General features: G+C 46.0%; 1 protein-coding gene across 2 annotated transcripts in view; it reads right to left on the minus strand.

Annotated features, from left to right (window-relative positions):
• The window catches only part of gas2l3 (growth arrest-specific 2 like 3), a 37,622-nt gene extending 21,545 nt beyond the window's left edge, over positions 1-16,077 (minus strand). The window contains exons 1-2 of one of the 2 annotated variants that reach the window (XM_063217335.1): positions 15,896-16,077; positions 2,465-2,520 (exon numbers count right to left, since the gene is read on the minus strand). In XM_063217335.1, coding sequence (XP_063073405.1) covers positions 2,465-2,488 — 24 coding nt within the window. In that variant the 5' untranslated portion in view covers positions 2,489-2,520; positions 15,896-16,077. Of the gene's footprint in view, positions 1-2,464; positions 2,521-6,517; positions 6,884-15,895 lie in introns of those variants that run through there. The other variant, XM_063217336.1, reaches the window with a different exon arrangement.
• Between the last annotated feature and the right edge of the window lie 3,623 nt (positions 16,078-19,700).

Here is a 19,700-nt window from a genome sequence, read left to right on the forward strand (position 1 = left end):
AGGCTCCGGGCAGATCTGACACATATGTACCGCTTTCCCTCTCCTGCACAAAGGTCAGCTAATTAGACATGAAAACAACACATGCGGTGGTGAACGGGATCAGGCTTACACAAGCACGCCCGATTACCATACCTCCACAGATTAGGCAGCGCTCCCAAGCACCTGACCCGACCAGGTGGAGGGAGGTTGCATTGTGGAGGTAATAGGATGTGTTTGGAAGGGAAAGTTTCATATTAACAAAGCCTACCTTCTCTTAAAAGGGTGTCAAAAAACAGAAACCTCCCGCTGTGTATCTATGCGAGAGGCGCGTACCATAACCCAACCAGGTGGAGGTTGCATGTGGAGGGATGTTTCGGAGAGGGAAAGTTTCAGATTAACAAAGCCTACCTTCTCTTTTAAAATCGTGTCAAAAACAGAAACCTCCCTCTGTCTGTGTGTGTGTGTGTGGTGTGTGTGTGTGTGTGTACCATAAGAACCTGAAGGAATTCCCTTCTTAGATTTGGGGCAGGCAAACACTTTGTCACACTGGATAACCGTTTCAAATTGGTTCTCTGTGGGAAAGGTATTTGCATGACACTGACAGACACTGTAGGTCTCTCCTGGTGGCTTAGGCCATCTTACCGTCCTAAAGCCCAACACTCTCCGATCTGCTTCACCTTTGCTCCATTTATGCAGCGCACCCAATGGTCACCTAGCACAATCGCCACCCGCCCCCCCCCACCCCCACCCTCTTCTACAACAACCACCTGGACCTCTACAATCACCCTTGCCCTTGCGTGACCTTGACTGCAGCACCATACAGCAGGTACAGGACAGGTGGTTGTTTACAAAGACCCTCTTGGCAAGGCCTACACCACATCACATGAGGAAATGCACAGCCAGAGCGATGGAAGCTGGGGGGCAAAAGCTGCATCTTCAAAAGTTTGAAAATGAAGGCCAAAGTCATTTAAAATCGGTGGATGCATGGACACTGAACTCAGTCCAGCCATGCAGGAACATTGCACCTGCAGCTCTTCCTGTGCTGGAGTCACCTCTCAAATGGCCCTGGGACCTCCTGTAAAGATTACAAAACAGCCAGCCCGCCAAATTGTTCTGTATCCATTCTGACCTTCACCTTAAAATGAGAAGATGGCCAGCTGTGTATTGAGGGAAGACTAGGCATTTCTTTCCTTCCCAGCCAAGTCTGAAATGCTGAAGAAAACAAGAGTTTGGTCCTTTTATCCTTCCTCAAACGACTTGCTAACATTGTGCACAACACACTTCATGTACCAAGGGTCAGCAGTCAAAATCACTCTTCTTCAACCAAGACGACCACCTGGACCACTCATTGAACCCTTCCGTGACCATGGCAACCACTTGGACCAACTAAATCCCGGCCTCGAAGACCCACTGATCCTCATCTTAACACAAGGCAAACACATGGCTGCAGGGACAAAGCCGAGGGGAAAAGGCATAATCTCAGAAGTCTAACAGGATGAACAGTGACTGAACTTTGTGGAGTTGTCATGGTCTACTCTGCATACAACCATCCAGAAACATTATGCAAAAATATTTCATGTACCAGACAGTCAATACATTGACTAGACGGCTCGTCAAGGAACCAAAGACTCAGAATATTGAGGCTAACTCAAATCTACCCAAATATGCGCATGATCAGACTATCCAAGAATATTGTGGTATTAATTAATGATTCCTTGAGGGTCACCTTGCAAAATCTCCTTCTCTCCCTGCCCTTGTGCAACCATGGCAACTATCCGAAGCAGAAAATCCTGGCTGAGAGGGCCCCTTTGGCCTACATCTTAAGATTTTTTGTTTTCTTATCCCCCTCAACAGCTTTGTCACTCCACAATGCTTAAGTCTGAAACTGCAGCTGACTGACCCGAGTTCAATGCTATGGTCATGTAACGTTGGTATGCCCGTGTGGGAACATTGCACAAAATCTCTGTATACTGATTAGGTCCCTCGCTGGAGTAAACTACTCAGAAATATGTCGGGGGTTTATCATTACCATGCCATACAAGAAGAGTTAAGTCTTGAAGGTTAGTCATTATTATAATAACATACAGTAAGAGTGCAGTCTTATCAGTCATCATTGCCATACCATTAGTCATCAGTATAAAGCCTTGTTATGAGCGAGGAACAAAATTTTCTGCCATTTCTCACATGGCTAGTAGCGAGACATTACGCAACAAAAACAAAACTAAACAATTTCACAGGCTGAATGTGTGATGCTGACAATTTCCCCCACCCCATCATGCATACACACACACACACACACACACACTCACTAATGACATTTGGACCAACTTTGCATGTGCCCTTTGAGGAGATGCAGCTTCAAAGTCAGAGATGAATCACCACTTGGCGGTCATCTCTCACTTAACAGTGCAGCAGCTCCACCTCTGCCAGGTTGCGTAACATGGCGTGTAGGACACACAAAATTGATTGCGTAATATCATCATACCTGAAGGCCGGCCTGGACTGCCATGATTGCGCTCAAAAGACGTTCACCTCTTCATCCTGCAAAACACAGAAAAAGAGATTTGATGTTCAATATATTTTCTTTACAACCATATCACACCAAGCGAACAATATTTTTACCTCTGCGATCAAGGCAGCATACTGTAGGGTTTTTTCCCCCCTCCCTGATTTAACTGTCCTCCAGACCACGCCAACAGCTTCACTTTAGGGTTTATAGCAGGGGTGGGGACCCTTTTTCATTCGAGGGACCACATCAAATTCCTCCGAGGGCCACGCTATGAACACAAACCAGGATTTCCCCCTGCACTTTAGGCCTATGTTGAAGGCAGATTCATTGGTCCCCTGAATATAAAACTTAATTGTATTGGAAATGTAATTTCTAAGATTGCTTTGCAAAATGTGTTGTATTTCATGCAAAGCTGCATAACATTGAAATTATGTTGGGCCTCGAGACATAGGTTCCCCACCCTTGGTTTACAGGGCTGTTCTTGGGACGGGTGAGGATGATTGGGGTGTGTGGGGTTGGTATAGTGTGGGGAAACAATGAGGAAAAGGGAAGAATGCAATAATATATGAAGAAAGAAAAAAACAAATGATAAAAAAAATAGAGAGAATGAAAAAGAGAAAGAGGGAGAGATGGGACTACGCCAGCTGCAATGGCATGGCCGCCCATGTCTTCACAAATCCCCTTGTCTGCAAATGCTCTTCTCCCCTCTGTTACTTTCTCCTCATCTCAACAATGCACCCAGATGTTATTAGTGCGTCCGTCTGTGTCAGTGCCTCCAAAAAAAAGTCGGAGCTATATTAAGCGCACAGCACAGCACAGCACACATGCTCACGTGCAGTTCCTCCAACACTACTACGTTTATTGGCCTTTTCGGTCAGGCAGAGTGTGCACACCACTGTACCTCCAGGACATGTTATGCTCCTGCTCCCTCCGTGTTGACTTGACTCATCTCGTGGGGTAGTCATACTTGCTTTTCCTCAGAGAGGTTGAGGTTTGGAAACAACTAGGGGCAGATCACGTGGAAAGAGAAACGAGAGAGACCAGGCCTCTGTGTACTCGCATAAGCATTTTATCGTACCACCAAGTACAACTCACTGAGTCATACTGGATTCCTCTTCACCAGAATGTTTTCTTCCCATTCAGAGAGCTGCAAATCTCACAGAGGAATGAGAAGAAAAACATTGAGAGTGAGCGAGACTGTTGCTAGCGCTGCTGATGTTTAAGAGACAGATCTGACAGTTCACTGGGGAATAAGGACCATGAACATGTTGCCAGCAAACAGTATGATGGTGTATATAGAGGGACAGAGAAACAAGCAGACATCTCAGACCGAACAGTAGCTCATTAACACAGACTGCAGTCCCAAAGACGCCCACAAAAACTCCATATTCTGCAGATATTCACAGACCAACGCATTGGGGTAGCAAATCCATCGTTTAGTTGGTTGAGGACAATTATACATCTCCTATAAGTTCTGAAATTAAACTACTAGATGCTCCGTAGTTGGGCCCATCTTTCCAGTAATTGAGCCTTTTCTCCTTAGTCTGAAATTTTGTTTATGACCATTACTTAGGCCTAGTTTATCCACCAGTAGTTAAGACTACATCTAGCACCAAGGACACTACAAGAAGTAATAAGCAATGCTACTGTAGCAGACATGCCCACATTTTAGGCCAAGTGTCTCATGAATATACTGGCTTGGGAGCTACTTTTAGCTTTGGGATATTTTGCAAAAGGGGGCGCCTTGATCTGGAATACCTCAAGTTTTCTAGGACGAAAACTGCAGACACGCACAGCACAGAAGAACAAAAAGTTGCCCTGAGCCATCGCCCACTTTAGAAAGTTTGGAGGAAAAGTACTCGTGTAAACAAAAAATGAGACCAAAAATTCCTGTGGCTGACATCACAGCGGACTTGGCTTTCATGATATTTACATACCCAAATATCGAAATGCTATCGTGTGCCCCCGTTTTTCATATTCACAAGGTGGTTGTGGGTTATGCAACAACACAAGGAAGTACCAAGATATTGCAACAAGGTCCATATGTAGGACACAGTAGACGGCAAGAATTATGACTGCTGCAGTTGTTGGAGGAAAACAAAAAGTACAGAGTGATGACTACCATATACACTGATGGCGTCTCCTGACAGCAGTATATTTCTATTCTCAGTTGGGGAAGTAGAAAACATCTGCCTGTGTGTGTGTGTGTGTGTGTGTGTGCATGCGTGCGTTCGTGCGTGTGTGTGTGTCATGAGCTGAGACGTTTCTTTTCTCAGGGGGCAGTAGGGCCCCAGGCCCAGATATCTTCCAGGATGTTGGGGATTACCCTGATCCATCCAACCCCCCCACCCCCAGTCAGCCAGCATCAGCCTGCTCATAATCATGAATGTTAGAGTGTGTCTGTGTGACAGAGAGAGTGGGAGAGAGAGTGGGAGAGAGAGAGTGGGAGAGAGAGTGGGAGAGAGAGAGTGAGAGAGAGAGTGCGGGAGAGAGAGAAGCAGAAGCAGTTTCCTCCCAGTGGATCAGCATGCAGCAGGACTGAGATTCAGACCGTCTGAAAATTATCCCAAAAAAAATCCAATCCCCCTGCCGGCAGCACAGTCACCTGTGAGTCCATGTGTTTTAAGCATGTGTCCATGTGTGCATCTGTCCATCGAGCATGCAGGATTTTATTACCCCCTCTCCAAAAAAAACATCCCCCAGCCAGCAGTAGTCACCTGGGTGTCCATGTGTGTACGTACGCATGTGGATACGTATGCGCACACATATGTCCGCAGATGTGTGCGTGTGTGTATCAAACAGTGGAACTGCATGCAGGTCAGGACACTACTTATGTCTGTGCGAGCACGCGCATGAATATTAGGGGTGGGTATTGGCAAAGGGTTCACGATTCGATGCGCATCACGATACACATGCCACGATGCGATTCTATCACGATGCATTGCGATTCATGTACTACTGTGATGCATTGCGATATTTACTTCAGTAAATGTGTAAAATACAGCTTATTTGTCAGTTGCTGTGTAACTTTCATAAGTCAGTTCATTCTATTTAAGCATTTTATCATCTGGGAGAGAGCTTACATCACAACAGAAATATTACCTACTCTCTACTGAACAAAATCAACCTGTGGCAAATAGAATTTTATTGTTATCAAATAATCAATTGTCATGAATCCATGCAGCATATTGAGAAAATAAGTATCACGATACCTTGTCATGAATCGATGCATTGTATCGTGAAAGTAGGTATTGCGATGCATCGATATGACGATTATTTTGCACACCCCTAATGGATATGCCGATAAATATGTGCAAAGAAGCAGCATTTTTTTGTGAACCAGCATGCAGGACCAAACACTACCCCCCCCCCAAAAAAAGATCCCCCAGCTAGCTAGGCAGGAGCCGCAGCAGCAGCAGCAGTCACCTGAGAGTCCATGCGTGTACACATGTGTTCAATGTGTGCCTGAGTGGAGAGGGGAGGGGGTGAGCTGTGTCTTCCTCGTGTGCTCGAGACGGTCCCGTTAAGCACACACACACACACACCAGAGCCCAGCTGAAGAAACAAAAACCCAGAGCTCTACCCCTCATCATCATCATCCCTGCAATCCACTGACTGCACACAAACCCACCCTGCAGAGGACATGCACAAACCCATTTAGCACAGCAACACAAAACCCCATCTTGTCTACATTGTAAACAGTTTAAATTACCAATCATATCCACTGACAGTCACTGCAAATCGAAGTTGTTCATACGTGGGGTGCAAATCGATAGCCCGTCTTGGGTGAAATGCCCGCAATAACCCGTGAGCTAACATTGCAGTCACTGAAACGAAACCCATTCCAGTCATTTCACAGATGAAATGGAAATCTAAAAAAAAAAAAGACAGACAGCCTGAAGCATGCCATGTCATGCAAGCAGAAATGCTCATTAACTACCATGTGAATAGGTGAAAAAAGATGTCACCCAAAAAGAGAGAGGGGTGACGGTCAGTGACAATGACAAGCAAGGAAACGAAAACACCTACCTCACTGAACAAAAGATTCCTGATTCTGATTATACGGAGGATGGGACGGGGCAGGACGGGAGAGCAGCACAAAAGAGCACAATACTATCAAGGGTGGTCGTAGCAATGCGAGACAATCCGGTTAGAAAGCGTGCAGTCCCCTCGGACGGTGAGCTGCGGTGCTGCGGAGAAGAGAAGTCTGAGCTGAGCAGGACGGGACGGGCACACTCACACATACACACACACTGACACTGCACACAGCACACAGCAACAGCAGCAGAGGAGAACTGCTCAGCTCACAAGACAGCTGAGCATCCGGCCAGGCGGGGAGGGATGGGGGTCCTGAGTGTGCAGAGTGTGAGTGTGTGAGCAAGTGAACGAGAGAGAGGCAGCGAGAGAGAGAGAGAGAGAGAGGCAGAGAGAGAGAGGCAGAGAGAGAGAGAGAGAGAGAGAGAGAGCGAGAGATGGATGGAGTGTGATTGGTGTGTGTGTGTGTGTGTGGGGGGGGGGTAGTTGGGAAGCTCAGCAGCTTGACTAATGAAGCAGCTCGGCTGTGCTCGGTGCTCAAACCCCCTCCATGCAGTCCAAGCCATCTCACAATACACCCATTGTTGCACCCCCACCAGGCAATACTCTCTCCCCACTTACACCCTCCCCTTCACACACACATACACACACACTCACACACACACACACACACACACACACACACACACACACACACACACACACACACACACATACAGACACACACTAAGCCCAACGGTACACCCACTGCACAGACCTCAAGCTCATGGCAACAAAAGAGCCCTTCCTTCCCCCTTTGAAACGCACCACAGTGTTGGAAAAAGTTTATGGGGTGGGCAGAAGAGAGGGGTGGATGGAGAATACGAGCACAATACGTCTTTTCTACATACTTCTGTCGGCGGCACACATAACAGAGCAAGGAGAAGCACGTAATGGAGAGGAGAGGGAGGCGAAAGACAAGGGGATGTTCAGAAGAGGAGATGGACAGAGGAGGAATAATAAAGAGAGGGAGGAGAGAAAGAAGAGAGAGGGAGAGCAAAAGGAAAGAATGCAGAACGCTGAATGCCAGGGTCAGAGGGAGGGAGGGCTGGGCACGATAGCATGAAATCGAGCGAGAGAGGGAGAGAATGAAAGAAAAAGAAATGCCAGGGTCAGTGATCTAGACAGATCGGGTGACAAAATGAAAAGAAAGAGCAAGAAAGGGAGAGAGAGGAGAAAGAGAGGGAGAGGGAGGAGAAAGAGAACGAGAGATCAGACAGAGCGAGATGGGGAAACAGAAGCAACATAATATGACTTAATTGAGCGAGGTGGCCCTCTGTAGTATGCATGTATGCGAGGGGGCGCAATACAGTAGTGTCAGTGGTGTGGAAAGGCCAAACGCCTCTGCAGAGCGCTCGGCATCTGACCCCTCTTGGCACACTACTACACAAGCTGGACAAACCACAACGCCTGATGGCCCACTGACAGTCCACTAAATGTCAGACTCAAGACGAGAACAAGCTGAAAAATGGATTTTAAAAAAGGGTGACAAGAAAAAAAACAATATCAGAGCAATGATAAGAACTGTAAGCAGACTGGGAAAGAAGAGTGGACACAAAAAAAAAAAAAGACAAGAAAAAAACCTGACAATAAACACCATGTCCCCAGCATCGGACCTCTATTGACACAGAGGCTTCATTATCAAACCGGCTGATGCCCCATTCAGTGCACTAAATGTCAGACTGAAGACAAATCAAGCAGGATGGAAAAGAAAAGTGAACAAAAAAGGTCAACAACTTATGCCCCCAGCATCTGACCCCTCGTCACAGAGGCATGAGGACCAAAAAGTCTGATGGCCCAGTGACAGTCCAGTGAAATGCCAGAACAGTAAAGGAACAAGCAGGACGGAACAGAAAAAAGTGGTCAAAAAACAAAACCCGAAGAATGACAAAAACCTGCTTTATGTCTCTAAATCTCCAAAAAGGGCAGAAACAGAGAGGCAGACAGGGAGGAAGGAGGGAGAGATACAGAGAGACGAAAAGGCCATGGCATGATGAAAATGACAAGGCGGCACCCCAAGGGCTAGGGCTTGGGGACACATTCTTCAGAAGTCACTGGCACTATGAAGTAGGGGAAAAAATCCACACGTGACAGATAGCATCAGGCCATCATCCGCACGCGGCGCGCCTGTCTGTTTGTGTGTGTGTCTGTGTGTGTGTCTATGTGTGTGTCTGTGTGTGTGTCTGTGTGTGTCTGTGTGTGTGTCTGTGTGTGTGTCTGTGTCTGTGTCTGTGTGTGTCTGTCTGTGTGTCTGTGTCTGTGTCTGTCTGTCTGTGTGTGTGTCTGTCTGTCTGTGTGTGTGTCTGTCTGTGTGTCTGTGTGTCTGTGTGTGTGTCTGTCTGTGTGTCTGTCTGTCTGTCTGTGTGTCTGTCTGTGTGTCTGTGTCTGTGTCTGTGTCTGTGTCTGTGTGTGTCTGTGTGTGTCTGTGTGTGTCTGTGTGTGTCTGTGTCTGTGTCTGTGTGTCTGTGTCTGTGTCTGTGTCTGTGTGTGTGTGTGTGTCTGTCTGTGTGTGTGTCTGTCTGTGTGTGTGTCTGTCTGTGTGTGTGTGTGTCTGTCTGTCTGTGTGTGTGTGTGTCTGTCTGTGTGTCTGTGTGTCTGTGTGTCTGTGTGTCTGTGTGTCTGTGTGTCTGTGTGTCTGTGTGTCTGTGTGTCTGTGTGTCTGTGTGTCTGTGTGTCTGTGTGTGTGCATGTACCATGAGAATAGCGAATGTCCTGCTGCATGACGAAACTCACTGCTCATTTTCCACACAGTAATGAACAGTGAACATCTTGCTGCTCAGGGGCTGATGATGTGTATGCTAGAGTGTGTGACGTGTGTGTGTGTGTGTGTGTGTGTGTGTGTGTGTGTGTGTGTGTGTGTGTGTGTTGAGAGAGAGTGTGTGTGTGTGTGTGTGTGTGTGTGTGTGTGTGTGTGTGTGTGTGTGTGTGTGTGTGTGTGTGTGTGTGTTGAGAGTGTGTGTTGAGAGAGTCTGTGTGTGTGTGTGCGTGTGTGTGTGTTGAGACGAGTGTGTGTGTGTGTGTGTGTGTGTGTGTGGTGTGCGAGTGTGTGAGACTGCTATAGTGTGTATGTGTGGTAGCTGGCCCCATTGGCAGAGACTGCCTCAGCTTGCTACGGCATCTGTGCTTGTGCATGACCTAGCACAAACGCCTCACTCAAATGCAACTCTACTATGAGCAATGCTGAGGGGGTAAAAAAAAAACTACATGAAATAAAAATAGAAATGGGGAAAAAAAGGAACGAATCATTTAGCGGATCAGTGGTTTTGTGTAGAAGAACTAAAACGAAAAAAAGACGTATACGTGTAGTAGGCATCCAAATTCTAATCTGAAGTCCAATTTGAAAATCTAATTCTAGGCCCTACTGTGGTGCAAATGGTAGGGCACTCGTTTACTATACGGCTGACCCGGGTTCCATTCCCGGCCCCTAAGTTGCCGACCCTTCTCCGTCTCTCTCCCCACTCACTTCCTGTCATAACCTTCACTATCCTATCAAATACAGGCAAAAAAGCCCCCCCCAAAATATTTTTTTTGTCTTAAAAGAAACGATTCTAAATCTAATTCTAAATCTAAAAAAATATATATATATTCTAAAACTCTAACAGTCATGTAAACGCCCTGTACTACTATAATACTAGGCTTATATCCTGGCTGGATGCAGTCGAGGACAGCCTAGTAGTCTGTGTGTGTGTGTGTGTGTGGCATTTGACGCAATAATCCCACAGTAATGAATCTCTGTGTGAACACAGAGGGTGAAATGTGGGTCTTTCATTTGCAATCCGGGGAGACGTCTGTGCGCTGCTGAGCCCACAGAATAAACACAGTAGCGTGGGTAAGAGGAGGAGGGGGGAGGGAGGGAGGGAGCGGTTGATGGTGGTGAAGAGAGAAGTGATGCCACACATGCTCCATCACGCAGGTCTTCCTCTTGCCCTCTTCCTCCTCCTCCTCCTCCTCCTCCTCCTCCCTCCTAATCGCCTAAGAGGATCACGAGCATCCCAGACAAGCGTCCCCCTCCCCCTCCCCACCCCCCTCACTCAGTGGAGAGCCCAAGCCAGTCTTCACTTCTGAAGTATAGGACAGGCAGCTCGTGCCAAATGCATGCATATGTGTGCTGTGCGCGCAAACGTTTGTGCATCATGCACCCAAAAGTGTTAGTGGTTATGTGCCTGAATGCATAGTCTCCATTTGTGCATGTGTGCCTCTATGTGTACAGTGTGTGTGTGTGTGTGTGTGTGTGTGTGGCAGGCACCAGTGGTTCGCACGTGGGGCCACATCCTAAACAGCCACTTCCCTTTCCACACATCCACATCCACCGACACACGCCACCACCGCCCTCCTCCTCCTCCCTCTCACCCTCCAGGCAAAAGCAAACGCTACACCCCCCCACCCCCCCCACCCCACCCCCTTAGGCCCACTTCCCCCTCAGGGAATACCACCCCACGCACAGCACACACAATATTATGCAGGTCCCCCCTTTTGTTGCTGATGAGTTCTTTGTCCCTGGTTTTTAATTGGCCTGTCAGTTTGGTTTCATTAGGGCCCTCTTGTCATCGATCAACGTGCCGCTCCACAAAGGCCCAAGAGATTAGAGGGGGGGTGTCCGAGACCCTGGGAGTCGCCCATAAAGCATCCTTGAGACGGTAACACACACACACACACACACACACACGTCTATCCATCCACCCCCCCTCCCCAAGAGGCATGCGGCGGAGGAAGAGTCTACACCTGAGCCCCCACATCCCTCCCACTAAATTGAACTAAATTATCACAATACATCAGAAATAATATTGCATTTGGGCTTGAAATAGGGTGGCGAAACCACAGGATTGCATAGCGTAATGCAATAGTCAGACACTTTATAAATATTTAAATACACACCATTTGCCTTCATAGCACCCAAAACTGATGGCAATGGACCCAACAACAACAAAAAAATAAAAAAAATCAATCATGATCCAAAAGAAAATAAACAAATAATTTTGGAGTCATCATTTTGGAGTGTTGTTCTCCTTTTACTTGGACCCCTCTGAACATCCACCTCTTAACCCACAAAAAAAAGAAAAAGAAAGAAGAAAAAGAAAATCTCATTCACAAGAACCTTTGGACTAACATCACAACCACCGCCATAATAATTCCCAGTGGGCAACACTAAACCGAATTGATGAGATGAGTAGATCACCGATGCAGAGATCAGCAGCACATGATGTCTCGCATCTATTGACTGTGCACTTGATTGGACCACTAGTCAATCCATACTCCACATCGACACCATTGCAGGGCCTGAGATATGAGCAGCAATATACTAACTGAATGAATGGGCAGCCGGCCCTTTTAATAAACGCCACTTATGCTGAGAGGATGGTTCAACGAAGTTAAGAGCCATTAGTCATAAAAGCCGGCACAGGACCTGCAAGGCAGTACAGAAGACTGGGCGGATGGCCAATGAGCAGAGGCGTACACGTGTGTGCCAACCAATGACCTCATCCCCCTCACATTTCATTTCGTGGTAACATGACATTTTGCATCATTCAAAAAAGAAAAGAAAAAGAAGAAAGACGGACCAAACTCCTTTCAAATACGCCACAAACAACTACAACCATGTAAATAGTTCAACTTCTTCAAAATCAAGGACCTCATTTTAATCAGCCTCATTGCTCTAGTTATGGCCACAACCTTGGCACAGGTCTTTACAGGAATTCTGAAAAGGGAAGGGAAGGGGAGGAGAGGGCATGCCTCCGTCTTTTTGCTGTCGCCTTGTGAACAAGCAAACTTGGCCTAGACTCTAAACAAGTAAATTCAAAAAAAGCTAGTCTTGTTAAATGGTCTTTCAGTTGCCCCGACCACCATCCTCAGAGTTAATTAAATGTTATGAACTCTTTTACACAAGGCTGTGAGTGAGAGGAAGGGGGGAAAGAAAAGACCCATCACACCAGTTGTCCTTTTGCAGTCACTACGGTAACAGCCAATACGAGTCTTAGTACAGATCAGCAGTTTAAACACATTGCTGTGGAGATGCCTAATGACTACTCAGTATGTTGGGCAGCACACCTGATCTGTTGACCCCTGTAGGCTGCGTGCCAGGTGAGGCCCACAAGGCAGCCTAGGCAGTTGGATAGAGGGCAGTGCAGCTCTAGGTTTCTAGGACTTACGACAGCATGGTGCAGAAAACAGAGGGCTAGTTTAAAATGCCTGAGTAGTTGGCTTGAAGAAATCCAATCCGGATATGAAATCTGACCTTTTGGACATTTTTGCCTTCATTTCGACAGGAGAGCATGAGAGACGTCAGGAATTGAGTGGGAGGGAGAGACAGGGGAGAACGGCAAACGACCCGGGTCAGAAACGAACCTGGGTCGCCGGCACAGCAACCCAGCGCCCTACCACTACGCCACGACAGGGCCAACAAATCATTATTTCAAAAGGTCGTAATCTCCTTTGCAAATCCAGTTGTGGAATGGAGAAAAGCACACCCCAAAATTCAAAAACATTTCTGCATACATTGATGGACGCAGATTAACTTTACAGTTTTCTCAATGGATGCGAGGCGCCACCACCAAGGCAATAGGCCACAAGCAACAGGAAAGGATGGGAGGAACTGGTTTGGGTTTCAACCCTAGGACTTATGACAAATTGGTGCAGCAAACAAAGGGCCTACTTGAAAGGCCTCTATGGCTTAAAGCAACGCACTTTGGATGTGTGAAATGGTGACCTTTCCGTAACCCAATCACCCGAATTCCACTGTGCAATACATACTGTACCCACTTGCGGTAAGTTACTTGCGGTATAGTGACGCATAGGCTGTATTGACCAAAAGGTCACCAATTTCAAGTTCAGAGTGCATTCAGCCAGACAATTATCTCAAACCAACCTCAAATCTTGGGTGTGTTTCTTGAAGCTGTAGTTGCTAACTATATTTAGCTACTTTGCTGTTCGCAATGACCATTTACAACTACCCAAGTCGCTAACTGGCTAACACATACACTTTCGAGAAACGCACCCCAGACAAGCCCATCCACATGACACTCTCTGCCAGGTGTTCTATTAACCTGGCATCCAGGTCAAGGAGACCACAAGGTGAATAGACAGACGCGTGGTACAAAGAGCATTGAGGGGGGGCTTTGGAGTTTCAACCAGACAAAATGGACACAATAATCCAGGGGATAGAGAATCAGCTGGAGGTCTGAAGGAGTGGAGCAGAGGGCTAAAGGTGGAAGGAGGAGAGAGGAGGGGCTATGAAAGGTGAGGATGGGATGGGATGGGTTAAGGTTTACCCTACATCACACCGACTTACTGTTCTGCGGTGTGACATTTGTCTTCTTACTCCAGCTCAAAGTAAGTAAACCAAGCCATCAGCCTAACTCCTTCTGGCATTGCAGATCAGACACAATGGAGCCCGGAATGGTTTGCCTACCATTTCACTAGGCCTAGTTGTGGAGAAGTAATTGATAAAAAAAAAAAAAAAAAAAGTTTCACACATGGAAATGGAAATTGCAAAGCACTTCTCCAATAAGGAGAAAATATTTTTGCCACCTTAGCATGCGCTACCATTAGTGTGCACGCACGGCCCATACGTGTGAATTTGATTGGATATGAACAGCGGAACAAGAGGACACCAAAAGGTGTCTACTTAATTCAATGTCACTCTATTCCCTGTATCCCTGAGCGCATTTAATTGCCTTGACTTTGATGATGCCAAACAGACACACACACACACACACACACACAAACACACACAGGAGAGAGGCTCCTTGGAAACCATCAGTGACACCGTTCCAGTCTGATGGCATGGAGCAGCAAACAGATGCCGTTTCCTAGGTGACGTCGGCCTCAGGCTTGTCATCAGATAGCCCCATATGACACATTAGAAAACAAACACACACACAAAAAGACGGCTGACAAACTTTTGGCACTGGACCCGACCCAGCCAGGGGCGCATCTGGGAGCCCAGCCCATGGAGGGATGGAGGGGTTGTTTGGTGGGGGAACCCTCCAGTGCTGTGTCCCCTTGCCTGGTCATCAGCTGGGGGCGTCTAATGAACAGAGTAATCTAGGGAGCCATTATGATTTGCTATTGTGTCTTGTGAAGATCAAGCCCCATCTGGCTTGGTGACTGAGGATGGGTTTAGGGGCATTAAGCCTTATCCTTTTCATTCATTAGGTTTTTTTGTGTACGCACGTTTTCCCCTTCTGTCCACGGCGCTCCATATTTTTGCCATCTAACGCCAATTTATTTCAGACAGATGGTTTTTGGTGTTGGGCCTGCCTGGCAGCAAAATGTAGGGCATTTTTTTCACAGGCATAGTGTCTGCACGCACATGTGTAGGCCTACATTGGTTGAAAATAATTATTTCTTTTTTTAAAAGTGAAAATGTGCATTATATACTGCGAGTTATTTATACAAACATGCTTATTATACATTTGGCTACAGAACAATTAGATCTACACACTCCTGACATCATACGTCCAGGTTTAATGCTCTGGTCTTGGTGCTTAGCTCCGAAGTGCGAGCCAAGGACTACAGGAGAGACCGTGTAAAAATGCACCGTAAGCGGTCCTGTGGTCAAAACATTTTAAAAGGGTGGGAAGTGTGTTAAAAAGTCCATTCAATGACCCGATGTTCTGTCCCCCGCGGTGGCAAGGACACAATTGGGAAACACCTGCAACCAGCCCCGTCCCTTTTATCCCGAAAAGGAAACGGGAGACACAGAGACCTTGAGGATGTGTCCATGATGAAATGTGCCATTGTAAGCAGAATCGCCTTTTATTCACACCACTAGCCGTAGCCTACTGAACACGCGAGATCCGGAACATATGGCGTGTGTTTTGTTTTCAGTTGCTACAATGTAGACTATGTACAATGTAACAATACATTGTTTAGTTGCGATGTAAAAAAAAATGCATCCGATACACCTGATGGACTTAGCAGTGCAAAAGTAGTCCCCGATATAATAACCGAATTGAATAATTTGCATGTAGATTTAACAACCAAAAATCAGCATTTTTCAGGTTGTAACATGATCAGACAGCTGCCGAACCGAGGCAGAACGGAACGCACAGTTCTGGAGTAGCCTGGGCACCCGTAGGAAAGTTTGGGCGACGTGGACAGCAGAATCAAGATTGGAGAAAGGCCAATGAGAGTGAGAAAGGCACACATGTTAAAGAATAAGTCCAACATATTAATAATTTATGCGGAGGCTATTATTTATTTGAAGATCCGCGACGCCGCAATGGAAAACGGCAGCGTGTCTCATCCGATTTGTTGCGCTTTACGCGTGGCGTTGGAGGAGTAGGCATGGAAACGCGAAAAAATGCTAAGAACAGAAGAACGAAAATCACTTACCAAAAGTAAAGTCTGATGTTTCAAATGCCGTTTTCGGTCAGATGTGAAGAGTAGGCATCCGGTTGAAGGAACAAAAGTTGTAAATTTGATGCAGCGTGGGACAGTCAGTTGGGCTGCATTCTCTCAAAGTTGTTGTTCCTCAAGTCAACTCCATGGAATGCATCTACTCTGGGCATGTAGCGCTGTTCGAAACGACCAATCACAGCACTCGAACACAACTCTCAATGGAACTAGGGGCGGGAAATGCGTGGCTTTCCCTCATCTTTGCCAAGTGGCTACAAGTGCAGGTGGGCGTGAGTGAGAGGAGCCTAGTCAAGGCAAAAGATGCCCTGTGTGTGTGCGTGCGCGCGTGTGTGCTTGCGTGTGTGTGTGTTTTCAGTTAAGCCATGACACAATTGTACCCAGAACTGATGCCAATGCCAACCAGGAGTTATTTTTAAACGGGACCAACGGACAAACTGTCTGCGCAAGAAACAGTTATGATATATGAAAGATCAGCCTAATTTAATACAAAACAGCTTTGTTGATACTTTTTAAAATTAACTTCAGTACAGTAGCCTATATAGGCCCTGGGCAAAGGTATGACTTCACCTCTTTCTCAACTGCAAGTCACACCCACTATAAATGTATGAAGCCCAAGCTTTTGCCTCCTGGCCCATTTGTGGCCATATGCCTACATTTAAGCAAACATGGCAGCTTGCCTATACTTGAAGTTAGACCCATCAGCTGAGTAGGTCTGGATATAATGAAATACCTAGTCTGTATAGTGGGGCCTGTTACTTAAGTAGCCTAACAAGACGTATTGTTATTCTTCCATTATTATTTTACTTTTTTTTCTTTCTTTCTTTTTTCTCAACACATTCCACAGTTGTCGGTTCTTCTAAGATAGTGATCAGGCAATTTGTCCTATAAACAGGTCTATCAAGCTGGTCTGGAGCCAAATGGACTACCCCCCCTACACACACACACACATACAACTTCTCTGTACTAAAGTTAAAATTCTCAGAGATTAAAAAAAGATGCTTTCAAACATCCCAGCTCATGATGAAATCAATTACAATCGATTTGTATGGACAATAAAAGGCTCCAGTGCACATGCATGTACGTTATGCAAGAGATTACATGGATCAGTTACCCCATATCTTTTACATTGGCATGCTTCTTATGTAACACCACTGTGCAAAACATAATCACATATAATTGTAGTGAGCGAGGTGTGGGAAAGGCAATTTACCAATGACTCAATGAGGGAAAATGATGTCATGGCAAGACTGTAAAATAGCTTAAGAGAAATTGTCTCAAGTGGCCACACTCTTCCTGCATACCATCTGGGGATTGCCATAAGACCCTCAGTCTCCTTACAAGACCTAGCACGTTAAGTCATAGCCGGAGATTGCCCCCCTTATGTGCTTAAATGCAATCTGATTAGTTGTGTGTGTATGACTGAGAGGCAGAGGGGATATTAACGTAGGCTACGCACATTCCAGTATAATGTAACCAACTTGATAATGGGCACACTTGGCATAAGAAGTAACAGAATGTAACAGGCCTAAACTCCCTCCATCAGTATCCAGTCCACGTTTACAATATATCATCAGAAATATCAGAAAGCTCACTGCAGCTGAACATCAGCTAAACCTAGAACTCTGTTGCCATAGGAGACGGACACCCGAAACTCCACATCCACTTTCCTCCCCTTTAATCCTGGAGGGGCAAGTAGTTGAGCAGGTGGAGAACTTCAAATACCTTGGCGACACAGGTTGACCAAAGCCTGTCCTTTACCCAGCATGCAGATGGAGTTATAAGAAAGCACAACAATGAAATGTGTCTCCCAAGAAAACTGAAGGCTTTCGATGTCAGTAAGGACATTTTGTCAACAACTTGTCAGTCTCTTGTGGCAGTGTTTCTCAACAGGGGTGCCGGGGCACCCTGGGGTGCCGCGGAAACGTGGCTGATAAATAAATTATGTAATATAATACATATTTGTCTAAATTGATAAGTTAATGTTAGTCAGTGGAATCTTTCATCTGCCATTTATGCACAATAAAGTAAATATAGGTCGCCCCAGTCAGCTGCAACTTCGAACGTAGGTCGTGTGACGTCTCCAAATGTGTTACTTTTCTAAGATTGTGTGGTATCAGATGCGATGCCATGTTACGGCTTGTTGGTTTGGGGTGCCTTGAATTTTTTCATGAATTGAAAGGGTGCCTCGCCTAAAAAAAGGTTGAGAAACACTGTCTTGTGGAATCTATCATCACCTTCAACATAACATCTGGGTACAGCTCAGTACCTCTGTACATTGATCACATGATCAGAATAACCAAGCAGGCGAGCAAGTTATTCGACATCCCTCAGAAACAGCTCAAGGACCTGTGCATCCAGGCAGTGGAAAGGAAGACCAGTTCCATCCTCCTGGTGTCCCCCCCCCCCCTCCTTGTTATGAGCTGCTCCCTTCTGGTAGAAGGTTCAGAGTGCCTTTGGCCGAAATTAATAGAATTCCTTCATCCCTAATGCTGTACTCACACATAACATTCATTTCACAAATGACTCAAAACTCATGAGTCAAACACACACACACAAGCATGCATGCACACACACGCACACGTACGCGCACGCACACAGACAGACAGACACACACACACACACACACACACACACACACACACTTTAAGATGACTTCGTCCCAGGCATGGACAAACCTGTCAGCGTTCTTGTTTACACGCTACCTATGAAAAATGCATTTGGATGTAAGGGCAGTAAAGAAAGTAACTAACAAATAGGCTAACTGACACACAAGCTGTGTGTTGTGATTATATAATGCTACATGTTAATATAGGTCATAATAAGCCCTGGGCCTCATACAGCTGCATACACGTGAACACAGCAGGCATTGTTCTTTCCCATACCGCATTAGCTGAGTCAGGTCCCTAAATTTGATTGCTTTTTTTTAAATTATATAGCCGATGGCTGTTAACAAAGCATCAACATTGTTCCATTTTATTTAGCCATCCACGTCTTTCATTTGCCCTTGGGAAGAGAGGCCTTAAATCAAAATCTGGGAAGCGTTCAATATTTACCGGTAGCCTACTCCCACTGCCCACTTCTATCTTAAAACTAGACGACCCTCATTCCCTCAAGGCTCTCCAAATGTGCCATTCTGTGTGAGTGTGCTATAGGCCTATCTGATGCACTTGTATGTTCCACTGGCCTGGGTCCACTCAATTCCTGTAATCTACAATTCTACATTCAAGTCATACTATATATTATTTTATTTTTATTTCTCCTTTATTTTACTAGGGTAGTCATATTGAGGCAGTTGCCTCTTTTCCAATTGGGCCCTAGCCAAGAGAGCAGCAAAGACTCAAAACGCACTATATAGGACTCACAATACAGACAGAAACAAACAGGTCACAAAAGACAACATATTCACAAAAAGCAATGTAGCATATGTGGGCGGCTTAGAAATGATGTAGTGGGAATGAGTCCAGGTTTGGGCCCCTGGTTTTTCCTTACTTTGAACTAGTCATGGCATTGGAAATGGTGACTGTGATTAAAAATGATCAAGTGTAAATATTGTATATAGTATTGTATATAGCCTACTATTGCCTTATCATGTAGGCGGCAGTCTGCCTTGCAGTGAAATTTAGCCAGCCAGGGCCCAGGTCTAGGCCTATATTGGTAGGCTACAAAAAAGGACAGGTGTGTATACGTGGAACACAGACCATTTTTTTTAACGTTCAGTAACATTTCCCAGTATTTCAGAATTCAACCACTGGGTGTTAATACCATAACTTAACAGCTGATT

This window comes from Engraulis encrasicolus, chromosome 15 (genome assembly GCF_034702125.1).
Source record: "Engraulis encrasicolus isolate BLACKSEA-1 chromosome 15, IST_EnEncr_1.0, whole genome shotgun sequence".
NCBI lineage: Eukaryota > Metazoa > Chordata > Actinopteri > Clupeiformes > Engraulidae > Engraulis > Engraulis encrasicolus.